The sequence below is a fragment of the Nematostella vectensis genome, chromosome 2 (genome assembly GCF_932526225.1).
Source record: "Nematostella vectensis chromosome 2, jaNemVect1.1, whole genome shotgun sequence".
Lineage (NCBI taxonomy): Eukaryota > Metazoa > Cnidaria > Anthozoa > Actiniaria > Edwardsiidae > Nematostella > Nematostella vectensis.
Window position 1 is genome coordinate 16277340 of NC_064035.1, and position 21765 is coordinate 16299104.

Consider the following 21765-nt stretch of genomic DNA (forward strand, 5'->3'; position numbering starts at 1 on the left):
CGAATTTTCATTGGACGTTAGTTTAACGCCACAATACTTAGTACGAAAACAATGCATGTGGTCACACTACTTGACAGCTCTTACGGGTGATGCAACTTTTCAGTGTTTTATCATGCTGGTTTTGTAAATTAATGGTATTTGCAGCAACGGCCATTATTACATCGCTGTCTCTACAAGCAAAGGTAGGAAACATTTGAATATTGAGGATCAAGTTCTTTATTCGATGAAATGCTATTTGTTTTTGTAATGACAATTTTGGGAGTCACGTCCTCATGGTTGGACTAATTAGAAATGAGTTAACCTTCAAATTGAGCTAAATTGTGTACCTGCTGTTATCAATGTTTATAATCGTCCTTTGCGTTGTGGAGGATTAATGAATGCAATAGCTATTTAGATTGAATTAGCGCGCAAGTCTGTTGTTCTTCGTGCATTTTTTCCCGCATGGAGGCCCCCTAACCAAGACTTGCTGGGAGCTTTTTTCTATTTTTTGCCATTTGCCGTGGGGTTGGCTTTGCATGACAGCCGACTTAAGCCTTTTTCCACACGTCAGAGATACGCTTTGAAAAGAAAAATTTTTAGTGAAAAGCTCGATTGAAATTTTACTTCTTTCGTTGATCGGTCACCGTATCTTTGTTCATAGATGCTTTGTTGAACCTTTTAAAGGTCTTCCTGCTTCGAGGAGTCTCTAAGGTAACTGAGCTTTTGGTTATATTGATTTTCAGAGTATTGCCCCTTTTGGGGTATTGTTCTTTTTAGGTGAAGTGTAGTTTCAGTGCAACCCATGGCTACTACAGCTCTCATGAAAACAAATGGGTTTCTTAGAAATATGTCTAGTAGGGAGGTTAAGAAATTTGTACAATTTCAAAATCGTGAATTCCTTTTTCCTGAGAGATATAGAGAAAATATGAACCGTATTTCTTTCATATCAAGAAAAGTCCTTTTTACCAGATCTTATGTAGCTCAGTTTTTATGATCGATCATACTATGTATTTGTTTCTGTGCACGTGTTTTATTGCGTGTTTTCATTGGTCGTCATAGCCCAGTTAGTTACGCTACGGTAGACACAGCTCTTATGGGTGATGCAAGTTTTCTGTCTTTTTTTATATTTATGCTGATTTTGTAAATTAACGATATTTGGAGAAACGGCCATCATTGCATCGCCGTCTCTACAAGCAAAGGTGGGAAATTGGACATTTGAGGACAAGACATTCAAGTCTTTGTAATGAAAATTTAAGAATAAACTCACGTCCTTCTATATGGCCTTCTATAGATTGTACTAATTGAAAATTGGCAGTTCGGCTAAATTGTGTGCCTGTTTCAATCAATGTCTAGATTAATGCTTTGCGTTGTTGAGGATTTATGGATGCAATAGCTATTTTCTTGAATGTGCGTGCATGTCTGTTGTTGTTCATGCAGATTTTTCCCGTTTGAGGAGGCCTTTCAACCATGACTCTCTTGCTGCGAGCTTCTTCCTACTTTGGCCGTAGTGCCGTTTGTCGCGGGGTTGGCTTTGCAAGGCAACCGACTTCAGCCTTTTTCCACACGTCATCTGGAGATTCGTCTTTCAAGTCTGAAGCAAGAAAGGTATTCTAAAGCCCTGGCCAAACGAAACCCAAGTCGTTGCAAGTTTTTGACTTGCGTGGACATGCGTTAACTTGCGATGAAGCAGTCAAACGAAACGAAAGTTTTGATATAATTTAGCCCATTTCAGTCCCTGCACGCGCTACTGACAAGACCACTAGCGCGTAGGCGAACCGGAAAAAAAATAACTCAATTGACATACATTGAAATATATCAACCGCAAAATATCAGAAATAAATACAGTCTGAGCAGGGAAGTTGTATTCTCTCACAACTCCCTGGTGTGAGTACCCTTCTGCACGGAGCTTTCTATGTCGCTCGTTTCCTTTGCTTTACATCAAGAGCAAAGGAAACGATTGACACAGAAAGCTCTGCGCAAAAGGGTATGGTCTGAGAGACCTTTTTACTTTGATATCTTCGAAAATTGATAAAGTTTTTAGATGTTCGATTTACTTTGCGAGGACTTGCACTCACTTGTGTTGAGTGGCAAAACGATATGCAAGTGAGTGCAAGTTGACAAACATGTTTAAATGATCAAAAAAGTGGGTAATTTCTATTGAAAATCGTCAAATACTATCTTTTTTTCCATATGATACCTTAGACCGCCTATCCCACCTGTCAGCCAGTCCTGGGTACGCGTCATCCTTATCGGATTTAATTTATTTCATGTTTTCCCTGTAGACGTTGAAAGCGTCATTGATTCTCGAAGACGGCACCCGTTTAGAGGGGTTTTCGTTTGGCAAGCCGGTGTCCACGTCAGGAGAAGTTGTGTTCAATACAGGTCTAGTGGGGTAAGGCTTACATCCACCCATTTCCATATTTGGAGCACGCGCGTTCGATTGTACTAAGTCTGATTTAGATAGCACAATTTAGTCGTACGCGACTTGCCCGCGGCACCTTCTACGACACAAGTCGTAGAGTGTAAAGCAGCCTACGACTTCGCTACGACGCTCGACTATGAAAGTCGTAGTGTGTGTATGACATCAGAGCTGATGTCATAGACAGCTGTCGCATATCACTTAATCGTGCTTTCTAAATCGACATTTGATTTTCTTTTATTTGAGCAGACATCGAGTAGAGGAGAAAATGTTTCGACCTTGGCTGTTTTGTTTGTGGGTGTGTGTAGTGTTACGGCCTGACTTTCTTTTTCAAAGAAAGAAGAACGCTATGCGATCCTCGAGCATGAGGAGGGAGGGGAGAGGGGACGGTAATAAACCTTTCCGTAAATTATGTCACGCGGCCCTGATGCAAGGGCAGGTAGCCAACATTCCTCGCATCGTATGTGAATATGGTGGGGTTTCGTCGGGAGGCGGTAAAGAAAGAGAGGTGCGTAGTATTGTAGTGCGAAGTCTCAAATATGCTCTTGATCATGAGGTTACCGCTGTTAGGTACCCCGAGGCGTTGACTGACCCCAGTTACTATGGTCAAATTCTCACCCTCACCTACCCCATCCTGGGGAACTATGGAGTCCCAGATACCAAGGCAGTTGATCAGTATGGACTTCTAAAGTACGTGGAGTCCTCCAAAGTCCAGGTCAGCGTCTTCATAACCCTTTATAACGTTCCTTGAGGTGATCCCCTGGTATCTCTACTACGCCAACCCTTAAAAGGGGTAGCGGAGCATATTTAAAATAAAAACAAAATGTATTAAAAACTCCGTTAGTATGCTTTCCCAGAGTCGTATCAGGCCACGTAAGTGAGGGGGGGGGGCAGCCCCTACTGGTCATTTCCTTATAATTTGTGAAAATAGTTGGGGGGGGGCACATGCCCCCAGTGTCCCACCCCCTGCTACGGCCCTGTTTCCTGAAACTGAGAAAGTGTTAATGCTTTCCAAAAAAGCGCCGAAACTTTAACTAAAAATGGATTGGTGGGAATCGCGATAGCAACGAAATTTGTTGCTATCTTTCTTGAGACTTGTGCTCTGATATTGTGTTAGGTATCTGGGCTGCTGGTGCAAGATTATTCACACGAGTACAGTCACTGGAACGCCGTCAAGTCACTCTCTGAATGGCTAACAGAGGAAAACGTACGTTTCGCAGAACCATATATCTATTATAGATTATAATATAATAGATGAGTGTAGATGATCGCACATAGTAATTCGCATGTCTCACGTAGGTTCCTGCCTTGTATGGAATCGACACGCGGATGCTGACGAAGTTCGTAAGGGAGAAGGGCACAGTTCTTGGCAAAATCCAGTTCGAAAACCAGCCCATTGATTTTATTAACCCCAACCTCCTAAACTTGACCGCAGAAGTGTCTACAAAGGTACTGTGTTCTACTTTCAATGATAACTCCCCTCAACAACTTGACCGCACACCAAGATTTCAACATGCGCCCTGATTTACTGCAAACATTATCCTTAAAAGCATTTATTATCCCTATCCACATCAACTTCGACGTCAAGTAGGTTTGAATTAATTATTCTAGTTTTGATTATTTCACAAAGGAAATATACTAAAAAAATTTTTTGTCTCTTTATTGGAATTAGCCTATATGTTCAACTGCCCTCTCCCTTGCAAAAAGACGGCTGTCCACAGGCGACAACATACCGCACCAGGAACAAAATCGAATCTTGAGCACGTGTTTCTACAGTGCACCCAACTCCACAAAAGTGCTGAAAGCGTTACTTGCCTAATGTATGTCTTTGGTGCCTCTAAAGGAAGTCAAGGTATATGGAAAGGGTAATGCCTTGAAGATCATAGCTGTTGATTGTGGAATTAAAGAAAACATCATAAGGAACTTGGTTCAGGTAAACATGCTAGACGCAAAGTGTTAAGCGCTTTTGAAAGCAGTAGAAGGTTTTGATCAAATGTACCTAAGGGCTGATTCCTAGAGCGTTTTTACAAGCACTAAAATCAGGGCTGCTCGACAGGAGCAAAAAATGTCAAAATAAAAATTGTAAGGTTGTGTCAGCTTACATTTTGTTTACATTTTCCCTAGAGGTTCCTTGCATAATATAAAACAAAATAAGTTATAGTAGTTTTTGGTAGATGATCCTTTCCTGAGATATGATTAAGCAAAGTTGCCATAGATCATGAAAAAAGTAGCAATTTCGCCCAAATAGGGCAATTTCAGACAAATCAAGAGTCTTAAAAGTTGCAATAATTGGATGATCTACCAAAAACTATTAAAGCTTATTTTGGTTTATAAAACACAAGAAACATCTATGCAAAAAAATCAAGCGAATATAAGCTATCACGACCTTACAATTTGAACTTTGCCATTTTTCGCCCCTGTCGGCTGATTCTTGATTGTGTACACAGCGTGGCGCAGAAGTGCACGTGGTCCCGTGGAATTACGACTACAGCCAGGAGGAGTACGACGGCCTGTTTCTCTCTAACGGCCCTGGAGATCCTGCCACCACGACAGATGCCATCAACAACCTCAGAAAGGTTGGCAGAAAGACATGTAGCACGTCGGTGAATCCTGGCAATACTTGGACGTTATTACTGTAGCGGTAGTGTCGTTTGGTAGAGCCTCGGTGCGATACATTAATGGTGAGCTGCTGTTTATGCTATTCTCTCTCAGATTATCGATGGTGACCGTAACGAGCCCATATTTGGCATTTGCATGGGAAACCAACTGGTCAGCCTGGCAGCAGGAGCAAAAACCTTCAAGTTACCACTAGGAAACAGGTAGGGGGGGGGGGGGGGGGGGAGGTTATATGCATAGGGAAGAGGGGTGGCTGGAGAGTCGCGAGACGAGAGAGATGCGGTTTTTTTTATCTCATTTCGTTTACCTACCCACCGCCTATCGCTTTGACTAAAAGAAGAAGAGTATTGGCATTACTTGATAACAATTCCCGTAGGAATTGATTTTTCTACCCGTCAACATTTTTAGGGGTCACAATCAACCTGTCATTAACCGCCTCACTGGACAAGCATTTATAACCTCCCAAAATCATGGGTATGCTGTTGACGAGACCACGCTCCCAAGAGACTGGAAGCCAATCTTTGTAAACGCTAATGACGGCAGCAACGAGGTCAGTTGGGGCAGAGAAGGGACGGGATGGGAAGGGGTCTGGCGCAAGTTTAGCCAAGGCGAGAAAGATCTGGGTCGGGATCACCAAGAGCGAGAGAGATCTAGGATGAGGTTAGCAAGGGCGAGAAAGGTCTGGGGCGAGGTCACTAAGTGCGAGAGAGATCTGGGGGGAGGTCAGCAAGGGCGAGGAAGATCTGGGTCAAGTTTACCAAGGGCGAGAGATAGTGGAATTTGAAATCCAGACAAGGGGGAATTTAAGGTATGTCAGGGTATAAAAGGTGGTGAGAAAAAGAAGAAGAAATAAGTAAGGCGTCAGGGATGCATTTGGTGAGCTTCCCTCTGCCTGATACTTTATTTCAGGGTATAATGCATACCAGCAAGCCAATCGTCACAGCGCAGTTTCACCCAGAACATTTTGGTGGCCCAACGGACACAGAGGTGAGGGGTTAACCCATGGTGATTACTGCTCTGTTTTCCAGAATTGTCTACGAGTTGTTATCGATACATATTTTTTTAAGTTGGATCTGATGTAACTTTCACCATCTCCTTTCTCAATTTCATAATACGCACACGTTACTACACGTTAACGCCATTTCACATCGCTTCTTTATAGTTTTTGTTCGACGCGTTCATATCAATGGTTAGAGATGGAAAATCACCTGTAGAAGCCATGCGACTGCCGAGCAAGCCAACGGAGCGCAAACAAGTCAGTGAGCAAAACTAACACTATCATAGTTGTATCATATCTATTTGTGTGTATAAGGTCCCATCTAAAAAGCATCATTTTGTGTATTTTCAATGTTCAGTTTATAAAATGATAATCTTACCAACTTTATAATATTTTTTCTAGCTCAAAAAGGTCTTAGTCCTGGGATCCGGTGGTCTGTCCATCGGACAAGCAGGAGAATTCGATTACTCCGGATCACAAGCCATTAAAGCCCTGAAGGTACACTAGGATAAGAGAGAAGTGGATGCATTATCAATTTCTCGAAATAGATGTAGAATATGGGAAGTAGTCTTATACTTTGCCTGTTAACATTGAATCTCTTTGATTACAACGTGTTTCTCTGTTCATTAGGAGGAGAATATAGAAACTGTACTAATGAACCCGAACATTGCCTCAGTACAGACAAACGAGGTCGGAGAGAAACAGGTAGAGCACCACCATTTCCCACTGCCTACTTATTACCGTCACACCAATCGAAGGGGCGGAGAAGTGAATAATCCAACAAGATTTTTTTTAGAGTTTGAGTAAAAAAAAAGGGCCCACTGTATACTATTCGATAATTCCCTACCCGTGAAATGAACGGATTGTCAATAGATATCGCCAAATATAGCCAAATATAGCTGATTGAATGTTTAATGTATTGGCTGCAGGCCGACACGGTGTATTTTGTACCAGTTACGTCGGAGTTTATCGAGGACGTCATCAAGCGCGAGCGACCAGACGGAGTATTGTTGTCTATGGGAGGGCAGACAGCGCTTAACTGCGGTGAGGATTTGTTTACTGGTTCATGTAACGTTCTTTACCCTCATCTTACCAAACCTTGTATTAAATCTTGTAAAACCAAAGCAATAGTGATTTTCAACTGCTTAGATGTCTCGTGCAAGAGTTCCATACTTGGTTCAATGCGTGATGAACAAGTTAAATTACAGCTGTTGTTAAAGATGATGTTTATGTTGTTGTTATTGTCAAAGTTGTCGTTGCTTTTACTTGCCTAATAAAGTTTCTGTGTCATCTCAATTGTTGTTGTTATTATTTTGTCCACTGTTTATCCATGTTTAGGTGTTGATCTTTACGACAAAGGGATATTCCAGAAGTACAATGTTCAGGTATATATATATAATGCGTGAGTGCAGGCGTTCATATAACAGTGCTCAATACATAGGTGTAGAGCGGGATATATCTTGGTTTGTAGGAAAAAAACACGCGAACTACCGTTTCATCTCTACAAACCTGTTTCGTGGTTGCCCACTCATCAAGCCTGTTTCGTGGTTGCCCACTCATCTCCTGATCTTACTGTATCTCCTACATTGTCAAACTAATGCTTAAGCTCTGAAACTTTGTCTTGGAACGCTGTCGCTTGTGTAAACTTTAATTGGTCTCTGTACTGGTTTTTCGATGTTTTCAGGACACGTTCTAAACCATCTTAAAACTGTTTTGACAAGGTTTCTGTTTCTCGCTCATTTATTGTATTTTCTAGGTACTAGGGACACCTATTGAATCTATCAAGGCGATATTTTTTATTAGTCTCTGTACTGGTTTTTCGATGGTTTCAGGACACGTTCTAAACCATCTTAAAACTGTTTTAACAAGGCTTCTGTTTCTCGCTCATTTATTGTATTTTCTAGGTACTAGGGACACCTATTGAATCTATCAAGGCGACTGAAGATCGACAGATCTTTGCAAACAGACTAAAGGAGATAAACGAAAAGCTTGCGCCGAGTGTCGCAGTTTACTCTGTAAGTAACAGCAATGATCATCCACCTTACTGTATCGTCGGAGGGGCATAAACCTCTCCTTGAAGGTGTGATTCCTATAATCTACGACCTGCGGTGCTGTAAAGTATATGTACGTTTAATACCTTATTCTTTGGAAACATTCCCCAGGTTGAGGAAGCGGTGAAAGCAGCAAAAAAGATAAAGTATCCTGTCATGGTCCGGGCTGCCTATGCGCTTGGGGGACTGGGATCTGGTCTGTGTGAAAACGAAGCTAAGCTACGAGCCCTTGCCAAAAAGGTAAGCTAAGCTACGAGACCTTGCCCAAAAGGTAAGCTAAGCTACGAGCCCTTGCCAAAAAAAGTAAACTAAGCTAGGAGCCCTTGTCATAAAGGTGAGCTAAGCTACGAGCTCTTGCCAAAAAGGTAAACTAAACTACGAGCACTTGCCAAAAAGGTAAGCTAAGCTACGAGCACTTGCCAAAAAGGTAAGCTAAGCTACGAGCACTTGCCAAAAAGGTAAGCTAAGCTACGAGCACTTGCCAAAAAGGTAAGCTAAGCTACGAGCTCTTGTCAAAAAAGTAAGCTAAGCTACGAGCCCTTGCCAAAAGGTAAACTAAACTACGAGCTCTTGCCAAAAAGGTAAGCTAAACTACGAGCCCTTGCTAAAAAAGTAAGCTAAACTACGAGCCCTTGCCAAAAAGGTAAGCTATGCTAAGAGCCCTTGCCAAAAAGGTAAGCTAAGCTACGAGCCCTTGCCAAAAAGGTAAGTTAAGCTACGAGCCCTTAAAGGTAAGCTAAGCTACTAAGACTTGCAAAAAAGGTAAGCTGCGTTGCGTGTCCTTGCCAATAGTTGACTTGAGCAACGAGGGCATGTTAAAAGGATGAACTGTGCTACAGATCCTTCATATGATGGTTAGCTAAGCTTTTTTTAATTCATTAAAATAAGCGTACCACTGGACCGCGGCACTCACTTGAGTCTGACCCATACACTACACCCTATTACATGGTCAAGTTTAACATCTCTACCTGCAGGCCCTGGCCATCGCACCGCAGATCCTAATCGAGAAGTCCTTGCTAGGTTGGAAGGAAGTGGAGTATGAAGTGGTCCGTGATGCCGCTAACAACTGCATTACCGTCTGCAACATGGAAAACTTTGATCCACTCGGTGTGCATACGGGAGACTCGGTGGTAGTGGCACCCAGCCAGACGCTATCCAACCAAGAGTACCACATGCTTAGGGAAACGGCCATCAAGGTATTTAGACACCTGGACACACATGCTAAGACAAACGGCTATCATGTTATTTAAAACAGTAACACATGCTTTGAGAAACGGACATCAAAGCCACAAGCTCGCATGCTTAGACAAACGGTAATCAAGATATTTAAACACATGTACACATGCTTAGACAAACGGTCATCAAGGTATAAAAAAGCAACAAAATTTGTTTAGAAGTTCAAAACAGTCAGCTTGTTTTATGTTGTGCAAAATTACATCGGAAATTTGTGCGGCTGTTGATCTCATTATTTCTTTTTGTCTCACTAATTACATTGACTGTTCATGACACTCACACTCAGATGCAGTAGTTATATATGGGGGTATTCCCTATCATTGATCAAGTTCTACTTATTCAGCAAATGCTTCCCTCAATGTTATTCAAGTGTAATTCTCATATATAGATAACACGGTTGAAATAGCTTGGTCTGATAGGTAGTTCGACATTTTGGCATTGTGGGCGAGTGCAATATTCAATACGCACTTCACCCCACCTCCCTGGAGTACTGCATCATCGAGATTAACGCTCGCCTGTCCCGCAGCTCAGCCCTCGCGTCCAAGGCTACAGGGTGAGTCCTCAAGGGCCATACCTTCCGTTCATTAATCTGTTACTTCTGTTACTCCTCCACGCTTTTATATTGTGACGTATTTTGTATTTGTTTGTGCAAATGCCCAAGGGTGAGTCTCCAAGGGCCATACCTTCCGTTCATTAATCTGTTACTTCTGTTACTCCTCCACGCTTTGATATTGTGACGTATTTTGTATTTGTTTGTGCAAATGCCAAAGGGTGAGTCCTCAATCGCAAGGGTTATACTTCTTTAATGCATATTCCAACTGGCATGGGGAATAGGTGATAATGTCTGGGCTAGTCTTCTACCGAGAAATGGCAGCTGCATTCTGTTTATTTTCAGTTACCCTCTTGCATTCATTGCTGCCAAACTTGCACTAGGCATCGAGTTGCCTGATATCAAAAACGCTACAACCCAGGTGACCACGGCCTGCTTCGAACCGAGCTTGGACTATATAGTAACTAAGGTATGCAGCCCTTAAATGATCACGAATGTGCACTATTGGTAATTGATTTCCCGGGGATTATAAAATGAGTCAATTAAAGGGAAGTACACGTAATCCTATTGTCACTCCCCGTTCGGACTGTCAACCCATCGAGTGCCATCTCGTTATGTGGTTAATGTGTTCTTCTATTTAAGCAATATACCATGCCTTTATATTTTCCCTTTTTTTTTTTCTCTGCGCCCAAACAAGCGTAACGTGCTATCCCTCTTGACTTCTAGATCCCTCGCTGGGACTTGGACAGGTTCCAAATGACGCCCAAAGAGATCGGAAGCTCTATGAAGAGCGTAGGAGAAGTGAGTGTCCGAGCGACTCCCATCTATCGCTACTAACGTGTCGTAATCAAGACTAGCACGGATGGATGAGGGTTAAAAAACTTTTATTTGTATTAAAGATAAGTGTTTATGCCTTTACTAATAATAACGGTGGAAGTCCGAAAATTGACGGCCTCGTTAAACTCCACTAATCTACGCACATAAAAGCCTTTTGCCTATGACTCTTAGGAGAGAATAGGAGAGAGTGTACTGTGAATGGAGGATTCTACATGTTAGGGATTACCTACATGTTCTCGTTGTATATCTGTGTTTTTAGGTGATGGCCATTGGAAGGACGTTTGAGGAAAGTTTGCAGAAAGCTCTTCGCATGGTTCATCCCTCAGTGGACGGCTTTATCTCTAAGGTATCAGAACTATCAGTCTAAGATGAAAATCAGTAGATAAAAAGTCAATAAGCTGATGTGCACATCCATTCTGTCCTTTCACCACGACCTGTGTCTGTGTCTCAGTGTTTTTATATGTTTACTCATTTTTCAGATCCCTAGCGCTAACCAGGAGGTAAAATGGGCGAGCAATCTGGACGAAGCGCTGCGTGTGCCCTCTAACACTCGCATGTATTCTATCGCCAGGGTAAGCCATACCACGGGCGTAGTGTTGGGAAGGGTTTATTTATTACTTAAAGATATTTTTCTTGACATATGTAACAAAGTGTTGAGTCAAAACAATAACTCCAATGCATAACTTAGTCAAATTTTCGACAAAGTTCTCAGTGACGTATTCCCTCCAGGCTCTAGAAAAGGGTTACTCGGTGGAACGTATTAACGAGTTGACGGCTATTGATCCGTGGTTCCTGTGCAAGTTAGAGCGAATCATAAAACTCGAAAAGGATATCAAGAACACTTCTCCGTAAGTAGAAACATAACATCATCCCCTCTGCCTTTCAAATATCAATCCGCTTCCCTCTAATAGCATAGCATAGCGCAGCGCAGCACAGCGCAGCATAGCATAGCATAGCATAGCATAGCATAGCATAGCATAGCATAGCATAGCATAGCATAGCATAGCATAGCATAGCATAGCATAGCATAGCATAGCATAGCATAGCATAGCATAGCATAGCATAGCATAGCATAGCATAGCATAGCATAGCATAGCATAGCATAGCATAGCATAGCATAGCATAGCATAGCATAGCATAGCATAGCATAGCATAGCATAGCATAGCATAGCATAGCATAGCATAGCATAGCATAGCATAGCATAGCATAGCATAGCATAGCATAGCATAGCATAGCATAGCATAGCATAGCATAGCATAGCATAGCATAGCATAGCATAGCATAGCATAGCATAGCATAGCATAGCATAGCATAGCATAGCATAGCATAGCATAGCATAGCATAGCATAGCATAGCATAGCATAGCATAGCATAGCATAGCATAGCATAGCATAGCATAGCATAGCATAGCATAGCATAGCATAGCATAGCATAGCATAGCATAGCATAGCATAGCATAGCATAGCATAGCATAGCATAGCATAGCATAGCATAGCATAGCATAGCATAGCATAGCATAGCATAGCATAGCATAGCATAGCATAGCATAGCATAGCATAGCATAGCATAGCATAGCATAGCATAGCATAGCATAGCATAGCATAGCATAGCATAGCATAGCATAGCATAGCATAGCATAGCATAGCATAGCATAGCATAGCATAGCATAGCATAGCATAGCATAGCATAGCATAGCATAGCATAGCATAGCATAGCATAGCATAGCATAGCATAGCATAGCATAGCATAGCATAGCATAGCATAGCATAGCATAGCATAGCATAGCATAGCAAAGCAAAGCAAAGCGCAGCGCAGCGCAGCGCAGCGCAGCACAGCACAGCACAGCACAGCGCAGCAAGAAAGTGACTTTTAGGGGGTGGCTTCGCCCCCAATATTTTTTTAATGTTTTGTACACTAACTGGATATGTTTTTGACATGTTCTTTTGATTTGGTTAAATTTCAGCCTAAACGTTCTTATTTTAAAAGTCTTTTTAGAAACAAATTACTATCGGAATAACATCGTGTTTTCTGCAGGACAATAGTCTACTTTGGCATGTCATATATTTATGCACCATATAATGTAATGCACCATATAGCACCTTCCAACTGTTATATTATTATCTTATTCTTCAGTGAAACCCTCCCGCTGGACACACTGGTGTATGCCAAGAAGATGGGGTTCTCTGACCGGCAGATGGCTAGACTGATGGCCACAGATGAACTTAGTATGAGAAAAAATAGAATAGCGAAAGGCGTCACACCATGGGTCAAACAGGTAACGCAGCCAGACATCTCGTGTGATAGGGGCTGTAACGTGTGGCGTGACATGTTGAAGGCGTAAAACAATAGGTAACGCAACAGACAGCTCGTGTGTTAGGGGCTGTAGCGTGTGACATGCTGAAGGTGTCACATCATTGATCAAACTTGTAACGCAAGCAGACATCTCGTGTGTCAGGGGCTGTAACGTCTGGCGTGACATGCTGAAGACGTAACACCATTGGTAACGCAACCGGACATCTCATGGCATAGAGGATGTATTTAGCGTGTGGCGTGACATACTAAAGGCGTAATGCCATAGGTAACGCAACCAGGCATCTCGTGTGATAGGGGCTGTAGCTTGTGGCGTGACATGCTGAAGGTGTCACACCATGGGTAACGCAACCAGGCATCTCGTGTGATAGGGGCTGTAGCGTGTGGCGTGACATGCTGAAGGTGTCACACCATGTGTAACTCAACCAGGCATCTCGTGTGATAGGGGCTGTTGTGTGTGGCGTGACATGCTTAAGGTGTCACACCATGGGTAACGCAACCAGGCATCTCGTGTGATAGGGGCTGTAGCGTGTGGCGTGACATGCTGAAGGTGTCACACCATGGGTAACGCAACCAGGCATCTCGTGTGATAGGGGCTGTAGCTTGTGGCGTGACATGCTGAAGGTGTCACACCATGGGTAACGCAACCAGGCATCTCGTGTGATAGGGGCTGTAGCGTGTGGCGTGACATGCTGTGGGTGTCACCATTGTTTAGACAGGAAACGCACCTAAAGGTAAGACACATCGTGTGATAGAGGATGCAGCATGTTGCGTTGCGCACGAAATGTGTCACACTATGGTTTTAACAAGAATACCACGACCCGACAACTCGTGTCATTCTGTATTGTGAGGCGTGACAAGCGCGATACGCGCTGATGTTGTTAAGCCATCATTACGACTGTAGAACTGGACATTAATGCCCATTGTGTAAGTACGCAAACGATTGGATTAATAAGGGAGTTTCGCTTTTTCAGATCGACACGATGGCAGCTGAGTACCCCGCCTCTACGAACTACTTGTACATGACGTATAATGGCCAGGAACACGATCTTGTGTTCGACGAACATGGGATCATGGTGTTAGGGTGTGGGCCGTACCACATTGGCAGCAGCGTCGAGTTCGACTGGTGTGCGGTGTCCTGTATACGTGCGCTTAGGGATTTAGGTCAAAACACCGTGAGTAGTGATGACGAGAATAATGATGGTGGCGGTGATGATGATAGTGATGACAAGATGATAGCGATGGTAGTGATGATCATAATTATCGGCTGATGGTAATGATGATAATGATGAAGATGGTGATGATGATGATGGTGATGGTGATGATGGCGGTGGTGGTGTTAATGATGGCGATGACTAAGATCGCCATAATGATAGTGATGGTGATGAGTATGAGGGAGGATGATGGTGGTGGTGGCTGTGGTAATGATGGTGTTGATAGTGATGATGATAGTGATTGTGATAATGGTGGTGGTGGTAATGATGATGGTGATTTTGATGGGAATGAGGGAGGATGATGGTGGTGGTGGTTGTAGTAATGATGGTGTTGATAGTGATGATGATAGTGATTGTAATGGTGGTGGTTGTGGTAATGATGGTGACGATAGTGATGATGATAGTGATTGTAATGGTGGTGGTTGTGGTAATGATGGTGATGATAGTGATGATGATAGTGATTGTTAGTGATGATGATAGTGATTGTAATGGTGGTGGTTGTGGTAATGATGGTGTTGATAGTGATGATGATAGTGATTGTAATGGTGGTGGTTGTGGTAATGATGGTGTTGATAGTGATGATGATAGTGATTGTAATGGTGGTGGTTGTGGTAATGATGGTGACGATAGTGATGATGATAGTGATTGTAATGGTGGTGGTTGTGGTAATGATGGTGATGATAGTGATGATGATAGTGATTGTTAGTGATGATGATAGTGATTGTAATGGTGGTGGTTGTGGTAATGATGGTGATGATAGTGATGATGATAGTGATTGTAATGGTGGTGGTTGTGGTAATGATGGTGGTGATAGTGATGATGGCAATAATCGGCTTCCCCCTTTATTTGCAGGTCGTGGTGAATAACAACCCCGAAACAGTCAGCACCGATTACGATGAGTGCGACAGGCTGTACTTTGAGGAGCTGTCCCTTGAGCGGGTTCTTGACATCTACCAGACAGAAGTACGTCACAACGTTTTGTCTTTAAAACGTATAGGGAAAAAAGACAAAACAGAAGTCGAAAGATTCCAACGTTTCGGACAAAACTTTCAGTCCTTCATCAGGGCGGCTACTAAAACCGTTGCCGTTTTTTCTGTTTTGTCTGTTTTCCATATACTTCTTTGCATATTCTCCAGACATTGCATCCAATCGGATCCAGAGACCTCGCTGTTGAAAGTTGTCACTTTTCCCTCCAACGTTTACACTTTTCCGTCCAATAGTCTGTAGCAATATTTTTCCTACGACAATACAACATCTTGTTAGTAACACGTGGTATGACACCATTTTATTTTGCTCGAAGTTTGACATGGCATGTTTGGTATAATCTCAATCCTGACCTCTTAATTCATCGCAGGGCTGTGAGGGTGCTATTATTTCCGTTGGTGGTCAAATTCCCAACAACCTTGCGCTACCACTGCACAATAACGGTGTCAAAATTCTTGGGACGTCACCCCTCTCTATCGACGCGGCTGAGGAAAGGTCAGCCTACTGAACATTTTTTTAGACCTTCATTGCATTCTATCTCTTTTTTCTTTGCTACTTATGATACTGGTTTGTTTTATGTTCTATTTTATATACAGCATAAAAAGCTTTGTATGTTTTCTATTTTTTAGATCTCGCTTTTCTGAGATTATGGACGAGATTGAGGTTAATCAGGCTCCATGGCGCGCACTTTACGCTGTGGTACGTGGCACGGCGTGTGTCGATATGTTGCTTTTATGTGATGATGATGATGACGACGACGACGACGATGATGATGATGATGTTGTTGTTGTTAATGATGTTGTTGTTGATTATGTTATTGTTGTTGATGGTGATGATATTGTTGATGTTTGTTGATAATGCTGTTGTTGTTAATGTTGTTTATGTTATTGTTGTTGTTGAAGTTGTTGTTGATGTTGTTATTATCAATGTTGTTGTTGTTGTAGGATGACGCCCTGGATTTCGCCGCGCATGTTGGCTACCCCTGTCTGCTAAGACCTTCTTTTGTTCTAAGGTCAGTTCGACCAGACCCGACTTCATTCCTTGCCAGATTTTTCCATAACTCCACCCTAACGCTGAAAATAGCCCGCATCAATTTATACGTTTTTGTTACTTTTTGCAGCGGTTCAGCAATGAACGTTGCCTATGGTCCCGAGGACCTGAAGCGATTCTTGAGCGAAGCCGCACGTGTATCACAGGTATCCCTCACGTTGTAAAGGCTGTAAAGCCTTTGATTACATTGAAGTGTGTATGCTAGCTTGGAAAAGATTCCAAATCTCTAGACTCTACTTGAGCCAAGTGGCAAATAGAAAAATATCCCTGTTCATACTATGGAATACCTCATGAATGGGTAGTGCGCTTGCAGTAGCTAAAGTTTTATTATTCAGCCTATATAATTCTATATTATTTTATACAATAGCCTCCTCACAGGGATCCCGCAAGATAAAGCGGCTACAGGGGGGCTAGTATTCCAAGGAAGCTAGTATTTTATTATGGAAGAGCGCCATCTTGATTATCAAAGTACTTCTTAATGTTGCTCAATGATAAGCGCTGTGCGTCGTTTTCGTTTATCGTCACGTGACCCCGCCTCTACTATGATTGCCAGGACCATCCCGTCGTCATCACCAAGTTCGTGACCGGAGCCCGCGAGGTCGAGATGGACGCGGTGGCAAAGCGAGGCCACGTGGTATGTCACGCAATCTCTGAGCACGTGGAAAACGCCGGAGTTCACTCGGGGGACGCGACGCTGATTCTCCCGCCACAGAACATACGCAGCGACGACATTGCCAAGGTGAATGGCAAGGGCAACATTAATGATAATAAGTCTGTTTAGGCAGCCTGCTTGTACAAAACAACAGGAGAATTCCTATATGATATAACCTTCTATTTTTGTCTTCCAGATCAAAGAGGTTACCAGTAAGATCGCCAAACGATTCAACATTTCCGGTCCCTTCAACATGCAGTTCCTGGTGAAGGATAATCGCGTTATGGTGAGGGGTATATTGTATAATGTACCATGCAGTTCATGGTGAAGGACAATCGCGTTATGGTGAGGGGTATATTGTATAGTGTAAAGTTTCTGGTGAACAGGGGAGAAATGTTTCTTTATTAGGGATGTCAGGTTTCAAAAATGGACCGAACACAAGGGTGTGAATGTATTTGTAAAACAAAGTGGTCTACCAGGGGAAAAATGTTATACAAATGCGTACATTTTTATCAGGTCATTGAGTGCAACCTTCGCGCCTCCCGATCATTCCCATTCGTCTCTAAAACTATCGGCAAGGACTTCATCGAGTGTGCGACCAAGATCATGGTGAACCATCCTCAAGACTTGAAGGCTTTTCCTGACCTCAACACCCCCCTTCAGCCACAGGGATTCGTCGGTATCAAGGTATCATAAAATGTTTCTACGCCTGTCCGTTCGTCTGTCTGTCTGTCTGTCTGTCTGTCTGTCTGTACTATTCGTCGGTATCAAGGTGTCATAAAATGTTTCTACGCCTGTCCGTTCGTCTGTCTGTCTGTCTGTACTATTCGTCGGTATCAAGGTATCATAAAATGTTTCTACGCCTGTCCGTTCGTCTGTCTGTCTGTCTGTCTGTCTGTCTGTCTGTCTGTCTGTCTGTCTGTCTGTCTGTCTGTCTGTCTGTCTGTCTGTCTGTCTGTCTGTCTGTCGCTCTGTCTGTCTGTCGCTCTGTCTGTCGCTCTGTCTGTCTGTCGCTCTGTCTGTCGCTCTTTCTGTCTGTCTGTACTATCACTCTGTCAATGATAGGCCCCGATGTTCTCATGGCCGAGACTTCGCGACGCCGACCCGTTGCTCAGATGTGAGATGGCATCCACTGGAGAGGTATGTCTTCCAAATCATTCGATCGTTGTCTTAAAAGTCATATGCTATCATGGTCTTAAAAGTCTTGCTATATTTTCTTACAAGTCACTCTACCATTGTCTTTCAATTCATTATATCATTATCTAAAGATTAGATCGCGCTCGCTACCTATACGGCTGGCAACCGAGCTTATAATGCTGTCTACATTCCCAGAACGGCCGGACGGCTCGGTGTTCCAATAAAAAAATCAGAGAAATCATGTTTCGCACTTGTCTGAGTGTAGCATAATAGCCCTGATCAAGATGACATGGCGGAAAAACCTTGCGCGAGCACACTGCCCAGGAGGTCTTAAAATGACTGGAGGTTTCTCGCATTCTGGATTGATTTTCCCAGCTCAAAGCCCTTCTAAGTGTAGGAAATACATACCCCAGGCCCGTAACAAGTATTTTTCTTGGGGGGGAGGGGGGGGGGGGTGCGAAATACGAAAAAATGGGACCTAATTTTCCCGGGGGGGGGGGGGGGGGGGTGAGTTCTCAGGGCCTGTACTCATATAATATAAAATGAGCTTGTTCGGAATATTTTTCTGTCATGTCTATCAAAGCTCAAATGTCCAACTCTTTGTCGTGAGTCTATCAAAGCTCAAATGTCCAACTCTTTGTCGTGAGTCTATCAAAGCTCAAATGTCCAACGTGAGTCTATCAAAACTCAAATGTTCAACTGTTATCAATGTTGTGAGTCTATCGAAGTTCAAATGCTCGATAACTTATCATTGTCTTACAGGTGGCATGTTTTGGAAGGACGGTGAACTCAGCGTTCCTGATGGCACTGCTCTCAACAGGATTCAAGATTCCTGAGAAGAACGTTATGATCGGAATTCAGGTAGGCTGCGCTCTACGAGACTTTGTCTTATCTACGCGTTTTGCCAATAGCATTTGTATATTTATATTCCTTAAAATTCGATCGAAATTGTTTTTCCTTTATGTCAACTTTTCCCACTGCGGCAAGACATATTAGTGTCCCCTTGTCCTTATTAGGTTTCGTGTTTTGCTTTCTAGAAGCATATAACTTAGGCTATTTTTATTTTTGTAATTGGCGTATGTCTGGTTGAGTACAGTATACACCAGGCATTCTTACCGGTCTTACTGTCCTTGGAAATGAACGGAGAGTCAGGTTGGGGTAATGGGACGAGCTTCCAACACAGGAAACCCGGTACGAACGCCTGGGACTTGGCCAGTATCATAAAGAGACCGTCAAATAAGTAATTCCTGGGTATCTCTCCTTGCTATTCTGCTAGCAAGATTTTCAGCACGAGTTCCTCCCAACGGCCAACAAACTGCACCGCATGGGCTACAAGTTGTTTGCCACGGACGCCACCTCGAAGTACCTGAAGGACCATAATATTCCTGCTCAGACCGTGTCGTGGCCACTGCACCCCGAGGGGGAGTACCCTAATGCGGGGCGTCTGATCAGCGAGAAGAAGATCGATATGGTTATCAATCTACCCAACCAGAACACCAAGTATGTCAAGGATAACTACATCATCCGCCGAGCAGCCATTGATAACGGCATCCCGCTCATAACGAATTTTGAGGTGAGTTCCAGCGAGGAATCACACATACAAACATTGATAACGGCATCCCGCTCATAACGAATTTTGAGGTGAGTTCCAGCAAGGAATCAGACATACAAACATTGATAATGGCATCCCACTCACCACCAACTTTAAGATGAGTTCTAGCAAGAGATCACACATGCAGCCATTGATAACGGCATTCACCAACCATCACCAACAGTTGATAGAGTGCGTCTGGCGGAGGAGGGGGGGGGGAATAAACAAGTGGCTAGAATCACGAGGGAGGGACCCGCTTGAGGGTATCCCCGGGCGCAGTACGCCCGCAGTACGGGGATAGTATAGCCATATTTAGGCCATTTCTCTCATTATGCTTAAATCATAGGACGTGTGTCATTGAGATGAGCGCAAAGAAATGAACCATCACCAACAGTTGTTTTCTTGTTCTTGCTGCATAGGTGACCAAACTGTTAGCTCAAGCATTATCTGAGAGATCTACTCTCGAAGCATCTACGCTGTTCCATTTTCAGAAGGAGACCCATCGGGTCTTATGAAGCCTTGATCCTCCTTTACAAGCTACGAGAGACAGATCCGTGTCCTTGTACGATCGTTACTATAGTTAATTAATACGCCTGAAGTATGTGCTTAAGGCAACACTGCAAGCACATTTCTTGAGGGTAGGTTTGAAATAAAAAATACAAAAAGCATATTAAGTTTGCTTGTTATAGTATATAACCTGCATTATGGTACCCCATGTTGAGGGGTTCTAATTCTGCCCCCCTACCCCGCCAACCCTTCTCTGAGCTAAGCAAATAGAGCAGCATTAATATAAAACAAACACAAGCATTTGTATGGCGCTAAAAACAACTCCTAGACGCTGTGCATGTTTTAAATGGATTTCCATATGTTTGGTGATTTGGTGAGCAATAGTGATCACCACAAGCCTTTAGTAAGCCCACACAAACATTGCCCCTTGCTGCTCTAGTGTTGGGTGCCTCTATATTGAACATAGCCCCATTGCTCTTCATACTCACGTATGCAGCCCTTAGATCATTACAGGTCACCCACACGGCCCTTATGCTACAATGTGGTGCATCCACACGGCCCATATGCTACAATGAAGTGCATCCACACTGCCCTTATGCTACAATGTAGTGCATCCACACGGCCCTTATGCTACAATGTAGTGCATCCACACGGCCCATATGCTACAATGAAGTGCATCCACACTGCCCTTATCCTACAATATAGTGCATCCACACGGCCCTTATGCAACAATGTAGTGCATCCACACGGACGCCCTTATGGTACAATTTAGTGCATCCACATGGCCCTTATGCAACAATGTAGTACATCCACACGGCCCTTATGCTACAATGTAGTGCATCCACACGGCGCTTATGCTACAATGTAGTGCATCCACATGGCCCTTATGCTACAATGTAGTACATCCACACGGCCCTTATGCTACAATGCAGTGCATCCACACGGCCCTTATGCCACAATGTAGTACAATTTGTGGGTCGGTGGGCGTGCGCACTCATTGTGAGAAGCGCACTTGCGCCTGCGCACTAGAAGTCCAATGAGTGATGCTTCAGTAAACTTTTTCGCATAAAATAATGCGTCATCGCACTTTTATACATAATTGAACGAGAATGCGCTCTCTTGTAGAACCACTTTTAAAGCTGCTCATTGGAGATAATGAAGGTTTTGTACAGTGAAAGCAACTTTAGTGTCCTTAAAAGCCCAGAAAATAATACAGTGTTCTCTCTACATAATTGGGAGGACTGTTATAGCGATATTTCTTTATAGTTGACGAAGGTTGCAGTTTCTTATTTCCATATCTTGAATAAGCAACGTGCACTGGTAGAAAGCACTTCATATGCCATGCTGACGTCGCTATAACTTCCGATTACTTGCAGGTCTTTCTACCCACAGTTTCCGGTTTTATTATGCGAGCCGGAAGTGGAGAGGCTTGCATGAATGCACCTCTGGTATCCCAATTGTATAAAGACAATCAATGTTTCATATCAAGTTTTATTGAATGTTGGTTTTTGTTGTTTGCTTTATTCTATGGCTCCTTTGCTATGTTTGACTCTTGAAGTGCTTAAAGATTCCGTGTGATGGGCTGTCAAGTATCGGATCATGATCTAGCGATTTATCATAGGGCTACCCCTACGACG

General features: G+C 43.2%; 1 protein-coding gene across 5 annotated transcripts; it reads left to right on the forward strand.

The window, feature by feature from the left end:
- The first annotated feature begins 26 nt into the window (after positions 1–26).
- On the forward strand, positions 27–20291 carry LOC5504557 (carbamoyl-phosphate synthase [ammonia], mitochondrial). 5 transcript variants are annotated; one of them, XM_048723552.1, is made up of 40 exons: positions 47–182; positions 641–690; positions 1417–1584; positions 2262–2371; positions 2969–3113; positions 3516–3605; positions 3698–3847; positions 4242–4331; positions 4846–4974; positions 5111–5217; positions 5423–5564; positions 5924–6001; positions 6177–6269; positions 6414–6509; positions 6642–6716; positions 6941–7055; positions 7350–7396; positions 7916–8026; positions 8174–8302; positions 9037–9258; positions 9715–9848; positions 10191–10314; positions 10572–10646; positions 10942–11028; positions 11162–11254; positions 11412–11530; positions 12817–12958; positions 13968–14168; positions 15060–15170; positions 15562–15686; positions 15821–15890; positions 16136–16203; positions 16312–16387; positions 16795–16980; positions 17090–17179; positions 17410–17580; positions 17959–18033; positions 18793–18891; positions 19307–19603; positions 20041–20291. In XM_048723552.1, exons 3-40 carry the CDS (start codon positions 1447–1449, stop codon positions 20134–20136), a joined length of 4506 nt encoding a protein of 1501 aa, XP_048579509.1. In that variant the 5' UTR covers positions 47–182; positions 641–690; positions 1417–1446; the 3' UTR covers positions 20137–20291. The 5 variants fall into 5 exon arrangements, with proteins under 5 accessions (XP_048579510.1, XP_048579509.1, XP_048579512.1 ...); XM_048723555.1 differs by having other exon boundaries at positions 52–182; positions 664–690; XM_048723553.1 differs by lacking the exon at positions 641–690 and having other exon boundaries at positions 27–182.
- The last annotated feature ends 1474 nt before the right edge of the window (positions 20292–21765 follow it).